This window comes from Artemia franciscana, chromosome 2 (assembly GCF_032884065.1).
Source record: "Artemia franciscana chromosome 2, ASM3288406v1, whole genome shotgun sequence".
Lineage (NCBI taxonomy): Eukaryota > Metazoa > Arthropoda > Branchiopoda > Anostraca > Artemiidae > Artemia > Artemia franciscana.
This window is the reverse complement of record NC_088864.1, coordinates 8,329,787-8,350,028: the sequence shown is the minus strand read 5'-3', so window position 1 is coordinate 8,350,028 and position 20,242 is coordinate 8,329,787. Positions and strand designations below refer to the sequence as shown.

Here is a 20,242-nt window from a genome sequence, read left to right as displayed (position 1 = left end):
CGACACCTGTTTTTGTTATTTGATCTTTGAACTATTTTTAACAAAAAGGCTATCTCAAAATTTTTATCGGATGTGTTTCTGGAAAAAGGGGCATGGGGGGTGGCTAGTTGCCATCCAATCTCTTTGGACTCTTAAAAACCCAACTAAAACCTTCAATTTTCAATCAAATGAGCTCTCTGTGAAGTTTATACGAGCAACCTTTTCATAAGAACCATATATGCACCCAGGTCATAACTTACAACGCCTGCCCCTGGACCCTGGGAGGCTGTGTTGACACCAGAGTTTTTGTTATATGATCTTTGAACTATTTTTAACAAAATAGCTATCTTAAAATATTTATGGGATGCATTTGGGAAAAGGGGCGCTGGGGGAGAGGGAGGCTAATTGCCCTCCTATCACTTTTTGATTCTTAAAAAGGGCACAAGAACTTCCGATTTACGATCGAATTAGCCCAACGCTATAGCATTGCCTCTGATAGTTTATTCTAATGACATAATGGCTGGTGCAATGAATAGCTATTAATTTCAGATTGCAACGCCTGCGGATTGTATTGTTGGAGCATGGCATTTGGATATCGATACCCAAAGGAAAGATGGAAATGACAGTATCTGCTATACCTTGCCAACACCCTTGTACATTTTATTCAACCCTTGGTGCAAAGGTAGGGCTTATGACTATTCTCTTCTATTATTGAGGGTGGTATCATATACTTTTTTAATTGCTATTAACCTAAAGGACTCAAGCTCCATCATAACAGTTTTGGCCATGTCTCAATAGCCTTTTTTATTTATTTTTGATCAGGTTTGTATCAAAACAGCTCGTAGTAACAAAATTTGAAGTAAACCATTTGTAAAGAAAAGAAATATCATACAAAAATAAATTAGAATCTTTTCTTTGTATATCAAACAATTCGTGGTAACGAACTGTAAGTAAGGAGCGACGGGGCTCAATATTAATATAAATGGTAAGATACAGATTCTTCATAACAGTAGATGCATCAAAAGAATCTAATTTTGAGGCTCATTCAATATGCATACACATCGATCAAGTTTAATGTTATCCATCAGAAGTTACAGGTCTGTGAAAATTCGTTCAACTTTTTAAAAAGGGAGAAAGACCCCCAAAACGTCAAGTGATCTTAACGAAAATCACGTCATAAAATTCAGTATATTAGAGAACCTACTGAAGAGTTGGCTCTTATATAGAGAAATTTGGATTTTTTTGCCAGAAGAAAGATTACTGATGCATGTTTATTTATTGTCGTTTTTTGTTGTTATTTTTTTGCGTATTTTTTTTTTCCAGGGGTGATCGTGAGCCACTGATCTTAAAAGATTGGAGGAAGGCTCATTTATTTGGAATTCGAAAGTTCTATGATCCTTTTTAAGTGAACAACAAGATTGGAGGGCAAATAGCCCCCCTCCCACGGCTCCTTTCTCCAAAGTCCTCCAATCTAAATTTTGAGATAGCCATTTTCTTCATCATAACTGGAAGATTCAATAATTATTCTTTTGAGGATAATGCAACCCCAAGGGACCCTGAGAAAAGGGATGTATAAACTCAGAATTTACAGATTGCTTACGTATTATATTTTTCAGCTAATATGGAATTGTCCCGAGGAAATTTTACGTGGAGGGAGGGGTTTATTTTTCGTGGGAGGAACTTTCCACAGAGTGATGTTGCTCCTTACTTTCCGTTGAAAAGCTTGTTTTTTTTATTTAAGCATCCTTTAAGACCAAAGTATGTAGTAAATTATAAGACTAGCACAAAAGGAATGGTATACTTAATAGGATACTTATGGAATGGTATGTAGTAAATTATAAGACTAGCTCAAAAGGAATGGGATACTTATATTTTAAAGTTGGATTTTCGGTGACTAGGCATGGGTAGATACAAGTTAAAAACAATAAGCATCATTTATAGTGCAGAGGCTCGTTGCTTTATAACAAATTAGAAAGTTTTAGAGGAAATTAGATTTTTGATGTCATTACTCTGCAATTATTCAAATTCAAAATTGAATATGCACAAAGTAGGCCTAGGTTAGCTTGGGGAGATTTTGGCAGGTTAAGTAGGCTATTAGAATCTAAATTGGCAAGTCCAGGGACAGAATTCTACTTTTTTTGCCCTCTGTGTTCTAGTGTCCCTGAAAAGACAATAATACGCCATTTTTGATTAATGAAAGTCATCAAATGGTGGATAGTGTTGGTGATTTTCTTTTCAACGTTAGTGCCAGTTTCTATACTCTTTGGATCAAGCTATTAAAGGATAAATAAATTAAGTGATGAGGTATGGAACGTACAAGTGTCTCTGCATACATTTAACGTGAGAGATTCGATTACCAGTAGACCATTAACACAGCATATTCTTTGATGTTATAAATGGCTACTTGTATGAAGTCTAAAGGCTACGACTTCGTATTTCTAAAACAAAACTTTATTTCTATTTCTTCACATATTAAATCTTAGTCAACTTAAGGATTTGAAGTTATCACTCTGTCTTTATTATATTCGGTTTCTGCTGAGTTATTGTTATGAATCACATACTCTTGTCACACCCATTTTTTGCATTTTTGCAAAAACATTTTTTGCAGCAAATGATCGACACATATTGATCAAATCCAGAAATGTATCCTCTTTGTAACTTTTATATTTGTTGCATTGATTTAGCTGATATTTTTCCCTTAATAAAAAATAACTTTTAAATTTTATAGTTGACCAAGTATATATGGAAGATGAAGACTGTCGTAAGGAATACATTCTTAGTGATTCTGGCTTGATATGGCAAGGAACATCTTCAAGTCTAAAACAAATGGCGTGGAATTTTTCGCAGTTTGAAGAACTAGTACTGGACTGTGCGTTGTATGTTATAAATAAGGTTGGTCGGGTTCCAGTGCACCAACGGCGGGATCCTGTAAAAATAGTTAGAGCTATTTCAGCTGCGGTAAGTATGGTTGTTTGTTAAGTATCAGTAAGTGGATTCGTAAGTGGAGTAAGTGGATGCAGGTTGATCATAAATAAAATAAAGAAGAAAAGATGGCAGTTTCAGGCTACATTTCTATGATTTTCTGTGGAAAGCGTTGGATGCAATCTTCATCAAAATAGAAACACATTTAAAATATTTTTAATGTTTTCACTTTAATAAATAAAAATTGTTAAAACTTTCAGGAACTGACAATCGACGGTCATTTGTACTCACTTAATGAGTACTAGTACTCATATTAATTTTTGCTCGTTTTGAGCTTGACTCGGTTATTTATTGCAATATGTGTTCGTTTCGAGTTTTATTTATTTATTGATGTTGATTTGTGGTAGTTTTGCGCTTGAAAGGGTATTTGACTTTATTTCTGCTCATTTCTGGCTTAAAATAACTCTTTACTTTTCTTTGAAAAACTTGTTTTATGGAAAAAGTTTTTCAAATTAATATTTAAGAAAAGAGAAATGGTCAGCTTTTATATTGGGGAACTAAATCATCTTTTTTACAATAAAGAAAAATAAGTAATTATGGATTCAGGTGCATATTACTTAGGAGCATGTATCCTATGTATCTAACGGTATCCTTGCAAAAAAAGTATATTTCCATTTATCCATGTCCAATACTTCGTTTAATTAGTCTCTTTTATTGTTTGTCACACTTGAGCATATCCTGAAATAGGTAGGTATGCCTGGGAGTCTCAGTTCCAAAGATTGTTATTACTTTGCACCCAAAGAGCTTAAATAAATAAAAAAAATCCCAAGAACAATTCTCAAAGAAAAGTAAAAAGCCATATCGAAACCAAAAACAAGCAGAAAGTCACATGTAATTCAAACATACAACGAATAGAAAAATTTCTATAAACGAATAAAAAACAACCTAAAATGAATATAAATTAAAATAAGGAATTAAATTAAATATGTATAAGGATATATATAAATATATATATATATATAAATATATAAATATATATAAATATATTTATATATACATTATGTAAATTATATAAATTATATAAATTATATATATATATATATATATATATATATATATATATATTATTATATTATATATTATATATATTATTATATATTATTATATTATATATATATATTATATTATATTATTATCATATTATTATATTATATTATTATAATAATATTATTATTATTATTATTATTATTATTATTATTATTATTATATTATTATAATATTATAATATTATAATATTATTATTATTATATTATTATATATTATATTATATTATATATATTATTATATATTATTATATTGTATATGTATATATATATATATATATATATATATATATATATATATATATATATATATATATATATATATATATATATATATATATATATATATATATATATATATATATATATATATATATATATATATATATATATATATATATATATATATATAATATAATATATAAATTATTATTATAAATTATATAAAAATTTAAATATATATAAATATATATATATATAAATAAATATATATAAATATATAAGGAATTAAATTAAAATATATCAAATATCTATATGAATGAATAGATGCTAATTTATCCTTATATTCCAAGCCATTGAATGTCAGGAGGGAGAGGAGTTTAATTAAAATATAAGTGCTTTTATTATTTATTTATTTTATGCAAATAAATCCATCTAAAATCTAAAACAAGCAAAAGTAGCCCAAATACAAGGAGGGCTACCATCTCCCAATCTTCTGAAGGTCTTTACCCGTTGTATGTTTTTGTCATGATTATTTATTCAATTTTTGTTCGTTTTGGGTTTCATTTATACTTTAATAGTGATTTCTAGTTGTTTTGAGTTTAAGTTATTGTAGTTTTCTATTTCTTCTGATCTTAAGTTTAATATGGCCTTCACTTTTCTTCAGAAAACTTTTTTTGTAGAAAAAAGTTTTAAGTTTTCGAAATTCCCTATTTCAAAATATTTTCTTTTGCTTCTTACAATGTTGAAAACAAGAGGAAATTTGCAGTGAAACCTGACCAAGATTTACCAATTGGCCCCTTAGGCACTCTAGCTTTCAATATTCCTGAGGTTTTGGGAATTTCCCCGAAAATCTTGTAAAAACGAAGCGGCAAAAACTTTTCGGCCTAGAGGCGTCGAGCTTTAAATCCGACCTGGGTGAAACGAAATCTTGAGCTGGTGAACTTTCAGTAATTAATATCATTATATATCCAATGTTCAGTTTATTTTATTAGCTCTTACTAAAAACTGTCAATTTATTTTTGAAAAAAAAATGTAATAGGGAATTTTGAAAAACTTGAAACTTAGGCAATCAAAAACGAACAGAAGTTATTTATAAAAAATAAAAACTTTCGAAAAAGAAGTTTTTGAAAACGAATTACATTGCGAATATTTTTTTTCCAGTTATTGCAGCATCGAAAATGAAAATAAAATTGCAGTGAAATCAAATCTGGAACTGATGATCTTTCGGCAATTAATACACTTATAAATCAAACATTCACTTTGATTTTATTTGTACTTTTCAAGAATGTTCAACACACCTACATTTTTCTGTAAAGCGCCAATGACACAATAGGTTTTAGACTTTTACAGTGAAAGAAGGAGGCAAAACCCAAACCCTTCTTTGTAGATATTTTCGTTCGTTTCAAGCTTGATTTGCATATTCAATTTAAGTTTCACTCGTTTTAAGATTTATTTACTCATTTATATTAGTAACATTTGTTAGTTATAATTGTTTATTTAATTTCCGTTTGTTTTGGGTTTCATTTACACTTCAAAAGCAATATATTTTTGTTCGTTTTAAGCTTGATTTGCATGTTCATCTTAAGCTTTACTCATTTTAAGATTTATTTATTCATTTATATTAGTACCTGTTTTATGTTTTTGCTATGATTGTCTGTTTAATTTCTGTTCATTTTGGGATTCATTTATTCTTTAATAGTAATATCTGATTGTTTTAAATTTCTGTTATTGTAGGTCTCTATTTCTTCTGATCTTAAGTTTGCGTATGGTCTTTACTTTTCTTTAGAAATTTTTTTTTTGGATTTTTTTATTGATGAAAATTAAACAATCATATTCAGCACATCATAGGGCCTTGTCGTAGAGAATAAAAGCTTCCATCTACAAAAATACAGAATTCGCATTTTTTTTCTTCTTTTTTTTGCGGAGGAAGGCTACCGATGTGTTTTTATTTTTTTCCGAAGGGTTGTGGTACTGAACCAATGGTCTTAGAAAATTGGGAGACAGCATATTCAAACAAAAAGTAAAAGTTGTAGGGTAGCTTTTTCTATCTTCCAAAAAGATTATGCGACAGAAAAAGTGACGTTTTCTATCATTTCGTGACCCCTTGGGTATTATTATCCCTGCACCCTCGCTACCACTTTGTTGCACATACCACTTCTTGGCAGTATTAAAGTTATGTCTATCGGTGTACAATTTCGCATAATCTATTACGGGGGAGGGCTGGTAGGCTATTGTTCCTACATAAGGGGAGGGGCCTGATGCCTCAAAAGTATATATTTGCCCCAAAATTGTCTAAAATTCCTTGAATATTCTGCCAAAAATAGATGAGGTCCTGGTTGGGGGTATAAATTAATGTATAACCTTGCTTCATTTTGATTAAGCCTGAATATATGTAGTGCGAGGTGACAGCTCCCTTCTTATTGTACGAAAAGTAGTTTTTTTTTACATAAAAGAATAGATTTAACCGCTTGTTGGCACAAAAGATGGACAGGCATCTTGACCGTCGTCAGGGAATTTCCTAAGAGGAGGGAGGCAAATACTACGAGAAACTTTCTTTGTCGACGTTAAAATAGAAATATTAGCTTTAGGTTTCTGTGGCCTAAAGAAGTTAAAATTTTTTTTATAAAACATAAATTAAAAATTCAATTTTTATGATGATACAAAAGATACAAAATTTTCTAAGCTTAGAATTACTGAGGAAAGGCTTAGAGCCTGATAATATTTTTCTTTTACGAAAAAGAGGAAGACATTTTTGCAACTGTGAAACAAATTGAATTTGGTTTCAAGTTCATCCCAGCTTATCTTTAGCCATTCCTTTTTCAAATGAGTTGGATTGCTTTAGTTACTTGTTACTTTATAAAAGAAATTGTATGCCAAGAAATTGAGTTAATCCTCAGGCAATTTTTTCCGCTACCACTCAAGAACGCTATCGACCCATAGAAAGTACTTTTATATACAACTAGCAGCAAGCAAGGGTGGGAGAGATGGGTAGTGCTGGTGGTTAATATACCTTAGATAGTTTTACATATACTTTAAAAAATAATTAGAAATTAGATGATAAAAATTTCTTTTTTAAATGAAAGTAAGGAGCCACATTATAACTTAGAACAAATAGAAGTTTTTCAGAGTGTGAGGGGGCTGTTTCCATTTAGCTTGCGTTCTTTACGCTTAAGTTTTATAATGGTCTATAATACTTTTTGTTCAAATTCCATGCTTTCTAAATTTAGGGTAAAGAACAGAAGTGCGGCATGGGGGAACCCCTCATATGGGGAAAATTTTCTGTTCAATCCTTGCTTTCATTAAAATAACAAGCTGTTTTTATCCCATATTTGAAAATGAAAACGTCTAAAAGGAAGACAGGATGTATAAAACTTAAACATATCTACATACATAATATAATCTACATCTGCATACATATCTATTTCTCCATACATAAACTACATATACACACATAAAACTTACTACATATCATATAAATAAAGCGTCTAGCGGATAGATTTTTGATACGTTATTATAATAAAAGAAAAATTACTTAATGACGGCTCTGTTTTGATAAATCGTAAATGAAGCTTTGACCTATGGAAGGTTTAATGGATGGTAGTTCCATTTTTATTTGCTTTAGTTTCTCTTCGTTTTAAGTTTGACTTGATTTTCTATTGGATTTTTGTTCGTTTAAGGCTTCATATGTTCATCCATTGTAGTATGTGTTATTATTATGTTTGACATGACTATTCTTTTTAATTTTGTTGATTTTATGGTTTAAATTATTCATTTAAAGTATTTTTATGAACATAGAATACATGAGAAGGTGACTAGTTGGCCTCTAACCACTTTTGAACTTAAACAGGCACTAGAAATTGATTGAACGACCCCCTTTCCAAGTTTTTTCGACCAAACTTTCTAGACAAAATGGTAACAATGAAAATTAGAAAAATATAACAAAACCCGTATCTTTGTCTTTACCAACGGAATGCAAGTGCGTTGCGTCTGATACACTCCAAATACTGGTAAAATTACTTCAGTAACACTAGAAAAGCTAGTTTTCACATAGATGACATCTCCATATAGAATTATTTTAAAATTTATAATTTTTTACCCAATATTAGTCCCACCCAGCAAGATTTCGCTGCCCCTTCCTCCTTCTTAGGAACTCTCCACGGCAGTCTTAGGCTTCACATGCAGTCTTAGGCAATTTGGAATTCTAGGTAAATGCACAAGATGACAACGGTATTCTAGTTGGTAATTGGACTGGTGATTTTGTCGGCGGAACTCCTCCTACGGGCTGGAATGGCAGCATGAGGATTTTGCAAAAATATTTCAGAACCAAGGAACCAGTAAAATTTGGACAATGTTGGGTTTTTGCTGGCGTAACTACAACTAGTAAGGAATTCCTACTTTTTTTATACATTTCCACAAAATGGTATCCATATCCAGGATACATTTCTTTTTCTGATATGATACGGCAATTGCATCTTTGTTAAATAAAACCATTTTTATTTGTTTTAATATTACTATTCTTTGGGGTGAAAATTTAAATGTTTTCGCTCTTCTGAAAATTTAAGAATTCATGTAATTCTTGTTTATCTTATCAACAATTACAAGCAGTTTTATCTTGGATTGATTTTGCTCAAGACATTTTTCTCATTAACTGGGAACGTTAACTAGGGATTTCTTCTATTGTTTTTTAATGATGAAGCCAAAGAGTATTATAAATTATATTTTTTAATTATAATAATAATAATTTATTTATCACCCACTTCACAAAACATAGGTTAAGTGGAGTAAAATACAAAAGAAAAACAGCAAAAGTAATACAAAAGAAACAAATTTAATCACATACCAGAAAAAAGACGGATAAGGCGATGAAAACATCCTAGCCTATAAAGCGCTTCAATAGCTAGCTTCGCAGATAATTTTTCGAAAGCACCACTAATATCTGTCGCACAATACTTTTTAACCAGTTTTGTATTCCGGTAAGAACAAGGTAGATATAAAAGAAATTTGCAGTACCGGTAATAATTTATGCGAATACGTTTTAAATCACCAGTCAACAGAAGTGGCCTAATACCAGAACAGAAGAGCACAGAATGATCACAAAAATTTGAGTAAAGCCGAGTTAGCACTCTTCTCCTATAATGTCCACGATTTGCTACAATCTTAGAGTAACCGAGCCTCAGCTTATCACTAATATCTTTGACAGCACGAGACCGGAGAGCATTCATAGAATCGCATACTGTTATACCAAGCCAACGAAACGATTTAACACGAGGAATACTAAAACCATCGCAGTAGAGTGATTCTGAACAATTATTACCGTTGAAAACAAGAAACTCGCACTTGTCAATATTTAGGTATAGGCCGATATCGTGGAAAGCAGAAGTAACTGACTTCACTGAACGGGCAAGACCAGACTCAGTTTGACTAATCAGAAGAAGGTCATCCGCATAAGCCAGATATTAGATATCAGATGGTCCTAGTAGGCACGTAGTCAATATTTTTGATAATACATTTTCAATACAAGCATTAAAAATATACGGCGAAAGAACTCCCCCTTGTCTTACACCGCAACGAGCAGGGATATGACCAAAATAAGAATTATCTAATGACTTAAGGCGAAGGTAAGAATGGGAGTACCAAAAACGAAGCACGTGAATTACCGACGGATTTACTCCTCTCTGGCATAATGCTGTCCATGCTTGAGTATGACAAATACTGTCAAATGCTTTAGACAAGTCCAGGGTTGCGAAATGAAGTACGCGACGAGTGCGATGGGCATCTTTTAATAAAGAAGTAAAAGCACGGTGAGCATGCTGACAGCCTAGCCCAGATCTAAAACCAAATTGATTATCATCATTTAGAGCAAGCTTAGTGATATAAGGTAGTAGGAGGTGTTCAAAAGGCTTGCTAAGAGTACAAGCTACCGTTATCGGCCTATAAGAACTACAAGAAACCGGATCTTTTCCTTTTTTTAGAAGTGACGTAACGCTGCCGCATAGGAACGAATCGGGCACACACGAACTACTCAAACACATTTGAAAAAACAGTTGGAGATGAGATACCAGTTCAAAAGAATTCGGAACAAGATTCAAAACACTAATCCCATCAATATCCAAAGATTTTGATTTTAAACCCTTAATACCTTCAATAATAGCCCACTTTTCAACTGGAATCACATGTCTCTGACATAAACGTGACGGGAAATTTTTTTCAAGCAAACACGAGAAATGCTTATGCACTCCATAATTAACTTTCGAAAATATTTTTGAATAATGTTCGATCCAAGATGGACGAGATATAATATCACTAGAACTTGCATCCGGAAACTTGGCAGAATTTATCACTTTTCGCCACTCAATACATTTAGTTGTCAAACATTTTTAAATTTTACTATATATTCATTTCAAAGCACCTACTTTTTTGGTGGCTTTTATCAGCATTCTTACTTTTTATTTTTATTATCTAGCAACACGGCAGCGTGGATGCCATTTAGGATGATCGTGCAAGGGGGGCACAGGGAAATTATCCTACTAGATTACGAAAGCACCTTTTTCATTTTTTCATTGCAAAAACATTCCTCAACTTCTCGAAAATGCTGTGTTAAATTGCATTTTCACTTGCCATCCTTACATTTTCAAAAACCGAAACTCTAGTAATTCTGAATAAGACAAGGCTCTTTGGTCTCTCCTCTACTTTTTTATAATAACATTAATGAACCGTAACAGAAAGCTGTTAGGACTTTCTTATTCAGAGGTATGACTTACCGTTAGAAAATTATGCTGATGATATTTTGAGCAATTACCGAACGCAGACCAGCTTGGGTCAGAATTTGCATATACTATCTGAGGAGTATGAGCTTATCAGACTAAATTTTGACCAGACTGAATACGACTGAAAATTCCTAGTTTTCAACCAACAACAGTAAAGAGTTGAGAGTTGTCTATTTATTGTTGACCATGGCTGTATTCTCAGGTTTAACAAAAAGTAACTAAAAGTTAAGAAAAAGTAACTTTTTTCATTCCAGCTGATGTTTCGTAGTAGCTGGAATAACAGAAAAGTAACTTTAAATTTACTTAGTTAGTAAGAATTACTAAAGATAGTCACGATCATTTTTAGTGAAGTAGATGTGCATCAAAATCATCATTGCTATTAATATCGGTTTGAAACATATTGGAGCATTATTTTACTTCATTTCAACTCATGCAGATTAGGCCCTTACGAACGTAACAAGCCAGTACTTACTTAACAGCCTTTCCCGGTAGATGTAGCTTCAACTAAATTCTGTAATTAAAGTAAAGTTACCATGGTCTGAAACCTGGAATACACCCCATTTAGCTCCTGGACAGGATCACGTCATTCTCCTTGAAATAGCAATTAAGAATAATTATCAAGCAAACCCGAGTTTCCTAGTAAGCTTTTTTTTATGAATTATGCTATGAAACCGCATGGACTGCTAGTTTCTTTGAAATTTATATTTAGGCGCCAAATCCTAGCCTCCGTGCACAATACTCTGGTAGTCCTGTTTTTATTTGCTATTTCACAATTTTGGACAATTTTCACGTAGGGTGATTGTAGCAGTTATTAGGAAGTGCTTACATAAACATTCAAAGTACCTGCTTCAGGTGCCTCTTTGAACTACTTGAAACCACTGTATTGACCAGATATGGAGTTAGCACACCCCTTAATGCTGTCTATAGAACGAAAAATGAAATGTGTCAAAATTAACTAAACTCTGAAAGTACATTCTTAATTGGTTTTTGGTAGGATAGTCATGTTGTCTAATTGCTGATTTGTGTTTTTTTCCATCCGTTATGTGGTTTTGTGGATTGTGATGGGTAATAAAACTATGCATACATTCATACTACTATCTACAGATGTTAAAAATCTTACACATAATTTGACATATTAGACATAAAAAGGTAGTACAGCACATACATCGTAATACATCATAAAACAACAAAGCTTCTTCTAACTGCAAATGCTTAAAATTTGTCTTAATAGGGAGTTACTTTTGGCCCTATTACATAGGAAATACAAAAAGGCATGACGTAGCACATACATCACACTGTACCATACTTTGGAATGACTGCTTCAATTTGCTACTTTTTTTTGACGACCGAAAGACTGTGCTTCTACTCCGGGTCTTCTGCTTCTACTCTGCTTCTAATATTTTGTTTTTCCATGTTAAAAAATTGAGTAGAAGTAGTCAGTTCGCCCTAGTAGTCACACAGAGATTTTTAGCACAAAGATTAACTAAGATTTTTTTTTTAAACAATGAAAGTAAATAGCGACAATGAACCTTAAAACGAACAGATATTAATACGTCAACGAGGAATGTTATAGCTTCCTCAGCCAATGCCGCACCTCTCATTCTATGAGGCGAAGTTTAAATAACGTTTGTCTGAATAGCTGCTTCTAAACTATATTTTTACCGACAATGTGTTTTGATTCAGTCACATACAATAAAGGCAAAGAATCGTGCAAAAAATTGGAAATTAATGGACGAAAATATAATGCAAAATATTGATCGTAGTTCATCATAATACATTATAGATATTTCAAACTTCAAATTTTCAAAAAATATTTTCAACAATTTATGTGCTATAATTGTATAATAGAAAAAACTAATAATAAACTAATAATGGTCTATAATAATAAAACTAATAATGGCCTATAGCTACTGCAAAGTACAAATGCTCTTTATTTCAACCATATCCTACTGAAATATAAACTAAGTGTAATTTATAAACATTTATTATGTATTGTTTAAAATAAAATTTACTTATTATGGCTATTTTTTTAGTTTGTCGTGCATTAGGCATACCATCCAGAGTCATTACGAATTTTGATTCAGCTCATGACACTACAGCGAGTATAACAGTAGATGTTTTCGTGGATGGTGAGGGCAATCCAATTAAGGAGCTTTGCAAGGACTCTGTATGGAATTTTCATGTTTGGAATGAGGTAAGAAATTTCAACAGAGAAAAAGAAGAACCACTAGTAAAAAATGTTGGCACTAAAATTGAATGGCCTCTATTAAGCTGGTTAAAATATCATGCATAGTTACCAATCAGTTGAAATCTAAAATATATTCTTTTCAATTGCTTAATATTTCCTGTACGAATACAAAAGGAAACGGTATTCAGCGTATATTTGTAACGTGCAATAAAGATTATTATGTAAATAATACGATTTTCTAACATTAGTATGTTACTGACTTAAAACCAGTGAAATTACAGAACGCTTTTTTACTATGGAATTGTAGGAAAAATGTAGGGAAAATCCTTTTCAGCTCGTTTAGGACGATCTTTTTTTGTTTAGCCTTACTCTAATCACAAAAAACCCTGGTGACTGGCAATCGATCATCTTTAAGCCATTAAATGCTGCCAAGTTGTCTTTATCTTTCTTCCAGTATAGACCTAGACAGTAGGATCAAACCACATTCTTAATACAGCCTATTGTTTTATGCATGGCCAGCTAAAAGGGTACACAAAAATATTTTCAGACTATTCCTCTGGAATTCCTCTGCAAAGCGTAAGACAATTCTTTTGTAAAAGGGTAAGTCCATTCCCTTGAAAAGAGTTAGACAACCCCTCTACATTTGGTAATTTCGATTTTCTTTTGTGAAACGTATTAAAATTTGAAGCCACAGGTGATATCATTCCTCTGTCCCAATGTCTGACACAAAACGATTAATAATAAAAAAATGGGAAAATATAAATATTAATAGTATCGTAAAGAAATTGTGATAGGCGTGCCACTTTGTCTGGGTCAGAATGTAAAGCACCGAAACCTATTAAGGCAAGTGCGTATTCTTCTGAGGTACCGTGGTGGAAGGTGATCACTTGGGAATAGCTAATTAGATTTGAAGGGTTTTACGTTTAGTTGGTGATGGCTTACATTTACTACTGACAATGTTTCATGTCTGTATAGCCTTCTTTTGGGTTGAATGTTTTTGGCTTTACTGTTTGTCCTAGGTGATTGGGTGGGTGATCTGGGTTAAGGCCTCGTTCACGCGCTTATCTGTGTGAATTACTAAAGTAAGAAAACAGATTTCCGTGTTTTTCACCAAATAATTGCGCCTAACACATTATTAATTGTTTTTATAGCTGATAGTTAACGGTAAGTGCTGCCACCGACAATTGAAATTAACTTAGACAGTAGATAGCAGTTTTCTTGCTCTGTAGGAAAATTTTCCTATTCGAATGTCTTGATTTCTTTATTTACTGTTCAAAGGGAACGTTTTCTCCATAAGGCCAGGACCTAACGAGTATTTTAATATCGTAATTTGATTCCAACTTGAAACTTGTTCCCACTTGCTTGCCTGCTTGAGCAGAGCTTTTTCTGGCCAATTATTTTTACAGCCCTATTGTAATACATTAGATTAATGTTCTGCTTGCTAATACAGGACCCGAGGCTTAATTGCAGCTGCCACAAGGCTAGATGGCAGGTTTGCTATATTTCCTTCTAAAAAGGCTTGTAGCTGAAACGTCAATTTGACACCGTAACGGTGTCAAACGGTGCACTGTTAATGGATCTTGTGGATCCGTAGCCTTTTTAAGCTGAATCACATCGTATATAAAATTTGCTTGACTTCAATACCAAACCTTTCGGTATTTTTCATAGGTATGAACTGAGAAGACAGATATAGACATTGTATATAAAATGGAAAACTAATTGCCAAAGCCCCACTTTACTCGTAGAGGTCCATGTACACGACAGATGGGAAATTTTTGGTGTAGTTCCACTTAATCTTTATAGCTCGGATGGATATCCCGGATCTTACTTTGGAGAATGGAAAGTAACTGACAAGATAATACTTTCCTTATGGGTATATATGAAGAGGTTAGTTGTGGGTCCTTAGAATGGAGGATGGCAAATAGTTGACCAAACCTCACCTTATTTTTATAGGTATGGATGGAGAGGCCGGATATAGGCAATGGCTATGGAGGATGGCAAGTAATAGACGCGACCCCACAAGAAAGGTCTGCTGATAATAGCATGTTTTGCTGTGGACCAGCATCAGTTACTGCAATAAGAAGAGGAGAAGTTTTGAAGCCATATGACGGGGAATTTGTGTTTGCAATGGCTAATGCTGATCAGGTGTTCTGGAGGTATAATGAAAATGATACAAAAATGAAGCTGCTTGGACAGGACATAGACAAGTAAGACAATAAAAATGATTTAAGCTTTTTACGATAAAGTTTTACTCTTTCTCTCAATTCTACTTCATTAAACAGTAAATAACTTTAGCGTAAAGAGCGGGACGTTGAGGGAGGGACAGCCCCTTTCATACACGGAGTAATTTCTGTTCGTTTTGAGTTTTAATGTCGCTCCTTACTTTCAGTTAAAAAAAAACGTGTTTTTTTAAATTTAATTTCTGAATGTTTTTGAATTAATGCATGTTTTTATTTTGGCTCTCCGCAAATGAATAATTAAAACGAAATTTGTGTATTAATTTTTTTTGCTAAATGGTTTTCTCTTAGTTTTAATCAGACGATTTTGAGAAAAAGGATGGGAGAGGAGGCCTAGTTGCCTACCAATTTTTCGGTTACTTAAAAAGGCAACTAGAATTTTCAATTTTTAACGAATATTTTTATTAGTAAAAAATATACATAACTTACAAATTAACTTACGTAACCAACTTCTATATTCGTATATTTTTATTACGTATATGAGAGGGTTTGCCTCCTCGTTAATACCTCACACTTTACACTAAAGCTTTAATTTTGTCCCAGTTCTTTAAGATTGACCCCTGAATCACAAAGGCTGTAGAATAAATAGTTGAAAATACTAAAAATACTTTAGCGTAAAGAGCGAGCTATTTAGGAAGAGATGGACCCCCCTACGCGTAATAATCTCTGTTCGTTTTAAGTTTTAGTGCTGGTCCTTACTTCCCGCTTAAAAAACTTATATATATATATATATATATATATATTTTTTTCATTGTTCTTTTTTTAAATAATGCTAGAAAATCCTGTGCCCCCTTGATCGAATTCTCTTTTCCCATGACAAATTCCTCCAAGGGAAGATACTCCCACGTAGCCCCCTCCCCTCAAACCCCCCAACCAAAATCATCCTGAAAAGGTCTTTACACTTCCAAATAATCTTTACTGTATGTAAACACTGGTCAAAGTTTGTAACTTGCAGTCCCTCCTTTGGGGACTGTGGGGGAGTACGTGAGCCCGAAATACATAGTTATTATGTTTTCGACTGTGCTGAACAAAATGGCTATCTCAAAATTTTGATCTGTTGACTTTGGAAAAAAATGAGCGTGGGAGGGGGCCTAGGTGCCCTCCAATTTCTTTGGTCACTTAAAAAGGGCACTAGAACTTTTAATTTCTGTTAGAATGAGCCCTCTTGCGGCATTCTAGGGCCACTTGGTCGATACGATCACCCTTGGAAAAAAAAACAAACAAACAAACAAACAAATTAACACGCACCCGTGATCTGTCTTCTGGCAAAAAATACTAAGTTCCACATTTTTGTAGATAAAAGCTTGAAACTTCTACAGAAGGGTTCTCTGATATGCTGAATGCGATGGTGTGATTTTCGTATGACTTTTAGGGGGTTTTTCCCTATTTTTCCAAAATAAGGCAAATTTTCTCAGGCTCGTAACTTTTGATGAGTAAGACTAAATTTGATGAAACTTATATATTTAAAGTCAGCATAAAAATCCAATTCTTTTGACATATCTATTAGTATCAAAATTCCGTTTTTTAGAGTCTTGTTCACTATTGAGCCGGGTCGCTCCTTACTACAGTTCGTTACCACGAACTATTTGAAATATCAAGAATTTTGAGCTTGTGCCATTAGAATTGTTTTAACGTTTTCTTGAAGGCTAGATAAAAAAAAGTAGCATTGGCAAACCGTTTTTTGTCAATAACAATTGAATCTGTGTTTCTCAGATTTTCAGCTGTTTTTCTCGGATTTTCTCGTTTATTCGCAAAATCTCTATGTTTTATGAGAATAGTGAATAAAAATATTAGTTGCGTTTATTTGGTGCATTCATTTATTTTACTCATTTATTTTATCTACATTAATTTATAACTTTTTTTCTAGTCTTATGTGCTTGGCATTGAAGAGTATTTTAAAAATGTATATTACTTGCGCTTTTTTTTCAGAATTGGTCAGAATATTAGCACAAAAGAAGTTGGGAGGTTTGAACGTCTAGATATCACGCAGGAGTATAAGCCAGATGACGGTATGTATAATCTGAAAAATATGGTAAAATAATATGGTAAATTATGGTAAAAAATATGGTTCGCTCATAAAGATTGTCTGAAGCTAACCTAGAACTAGCTAGACTGACTAAATTTGGATTTAAAGTGAGTCTCAAAATAAAAAAATGTTGATGAATTACCGCTTACTGGGGAATTTCATCTTTAATCCTATTATATTGTGGACTAATCATAGCAAATGTCCGTTTTTATTTGGAGTCTCCGGCTAATCTTAAGGAAGATACCAGACGCTATTATATATTTTCAATATCCACATCCAAAGATATAACTGAAACGAAATATTTCTCAATTAATTCATAAATAAATATACAATTCAAGTAATTTCTTAAGCCATTCTATCTCTGCGATAATAAATTAGTTGAAAATATAAATTTATACAAAAATAAATTTTGATCTAAAAAACACATTTTGATCATTGCATTTACTGTCATCATTAAAAGTTTTACCAATTAGTTTTACTTATTTTCACTCAAACGACCTAGCTTATTTTTGTCTAATTTTTTAACATACATTTATCTTATATTTATTCTAAGGTTTGCCAGCTTAATATTTTTACCAAGCTTTTACCAAATATAATCAGTTTTACTTATCCAAGCTAGTACTAAAAAAGGTTTGGTTGGGGGTATAGGCTGCTTCACAAATGGGATATGTTAAGAAATTGGATATTAAGAAGTAAAAACAAAAGCTTCCTTTGGTCGGTTTCAGACTTATGTATTAATATTTTTATAGCATGTGTTTGGGCCAAGAGATCTCTAATGTGCAAGAGTAAATTGAAAGAATTTATTGGATTTGCCCAAAAATGGGGCCCAACAAAGGGACAAATGTTTGTTACTGAAAGGTTTGGAAATTATATTTGTAATTTTTAGGGCCTAGGGGACCATAATGCGCAAGAGATTTAGGTTGTAGGGATGCCCCCCTCCTATAAAATTTAAAGTATAAGCCCGGGAATATATAGAATATTGTGAGAGGGTATATTTGAAGGGAAATCAAAATTTCTAGTTCCCTTTCTAAGTGGCCAAAAAGATTGGAGGGCAACTAGGCCCCTTCCCCCCTTTCTTCCCAAATCGTCGAGTGAAACTTTGAGATAGCCATTGCGTCTATCCTAGTATAAAGGCCCAATAGCTATTTCTTTCGATATAACATGGACCCACACAGCCCCACGAGAAAGGTCTTTAAGTTATAAAAATTGCCCATTGTTCACACATAGACTTTTCTTTTAACTCTTTTAAACTTTTGACTTTTTTAAGGATTTTTTTAAAATTATTTTTCTAGCAAATGAACAATGTGATCAAGTATTATTATTATTTTTGTATTAATTCAGATGCTTTTCTTGCTATTTACTTTAAACCACAATAATTTCATTCCAATCTAAAAAGGTACTAAGTGTTTAAAAAACATGCAATTACCAACTGACTATATTTGCTGCACTCTAAAATACTCTTCTGGGAAGGATTTGTTAAAGTTTAGCATACAGAGCAGGGATTAAAGATGGCAGCTCTCTCCATCTCACGCGATACCAATGTCCATTTCCTACTTTCACTTTGAGACAATAGTTTTGATCATTGTCTAAAGTATCATTTGTCTAATTATTTTTTATATTATATATAAAATTTTATATATTATTTTTTATAATATATTATATTTTGTCTAATTATTTTCATTTAGCTAAACTGTTGTAATGTTGTCTTAGTTATTTAGTAAACACATCGTATGTAAGAAAAAATAGGCAACATCAACATATTGTCAACACATCTCAAGATCCAAAGTCAAAGCTCAACTATCTTTAGATAAACATGAAAAATAAATAAAAGTGTATAAACTGTGTCATTTGTAAATGATAATCTTTTCCAAAATTAGTCAGACCCAAATGGGACTTGTTCTGAAAAGCAAAGAAGTTCTTTGATGAGTTTTCAGTCATACATTTTAGGATGGGAAGACGATTTTCTGCTGGGAACTCTGCATGGGAAGGGATGTTTCCAGGGGTTAAAATTGTCAGAGGAAATCATACACTGGAGGAATTTGCCAGAATTTCTATTAGAAATTCTTTTTACATTTCTTGTTTTTTCTTTTCCGTCTCAATTTTATGCATGGAGTTGTTAAGGGTATTTGGCCTAGGTAAATTTTCACCGCGATTGAATGATCTAGAGAATATATCCATGGGGAGAGTATGTCTCCGTGAAGGTGGGGCCAAATTTCATGAGAATATTTAAAATACAATCAGAAATTAAATTAAAAAACATGATTTTTCAGCTGAGGTTAAGAAGCAACATTAAAACTTAAAAAGAACAGATATTATTATATAAATGAAGGGGATTGCCTCCTCTTCAACACCTCATTCCTTATGCTAAATTTTGAATTTTGTCCCAATTCTATAAGAACGTTTTTGAAACACAAGAGTCGTTTAATTGGAAAAATAAGAAGCTTTTTTCAAAAGTACTAAAAATATTTATTGTAAAGAGCAAGGTGTTGACGAGAGCGCGACCTCTCTCATATACATAATAACATATATGAGTTTCTGTTTGTTTTAAGTTTTAATGTTGCTCTTTACTTTCAGTAGAAAAAAAATATTTTTTTAATTTGATTTTTTGCAGTACAATGCGAATGATACACTCCAGAAGGTTTGAGAGTCCCTCTCCTTTATGTGATAATTAATGTTTGTATTAGGTTTGTATTGTTCATTTGTTTAATTTCTGTTTGTTTCGGGTTTTTCCAGACATTTATGGTTGTATCTTCGTGTTTAAATTTAATGTGGATGTTCATTTAAATTTCCGATCTCAT

At 32.4% G+C, this 20,242-nt stretch overlaps 2 protein-coding genes across 3 annotated transcripts in view; both read left to right on the top strand.

Moving 5' to 3' along the window:
- LOC136037006 (ribosomal protein S6 kinase 2 beta-like) overlaps positions 1–20,242 on the top strand; it is an 884,370-nt gene that overhangs the window by 203,077 nt on the left and 661,051 nt on the right. The gene's annotated exons all lie outside the window — the stretch shown is intronic.
- LOC136036996 (annulin-like) overlaps positions 529–20,242 on the top strand; it is a gene marked incomplete at its 5' end in the record, with an annotated part of 59,797 nt that continues 40,083 nt past the window's right edge. The window contains 6 exon segments of the mRNA XM_065719398.1: positions 529–661; positions 2,708–2,937; positions 8,432–8,606; positions 13,027–13,187; positions 15,135–15,388; positions 17,348–17,427. Of these exon segments, the coding sequence (XP_065575470.1) occupies positions 529–661; positions 2,708–2,937; positions 8,432–8,606; positions 13,027–13,187; positions 15,135–15,388; positions 17,348–17,427 (1,033 nt within the window).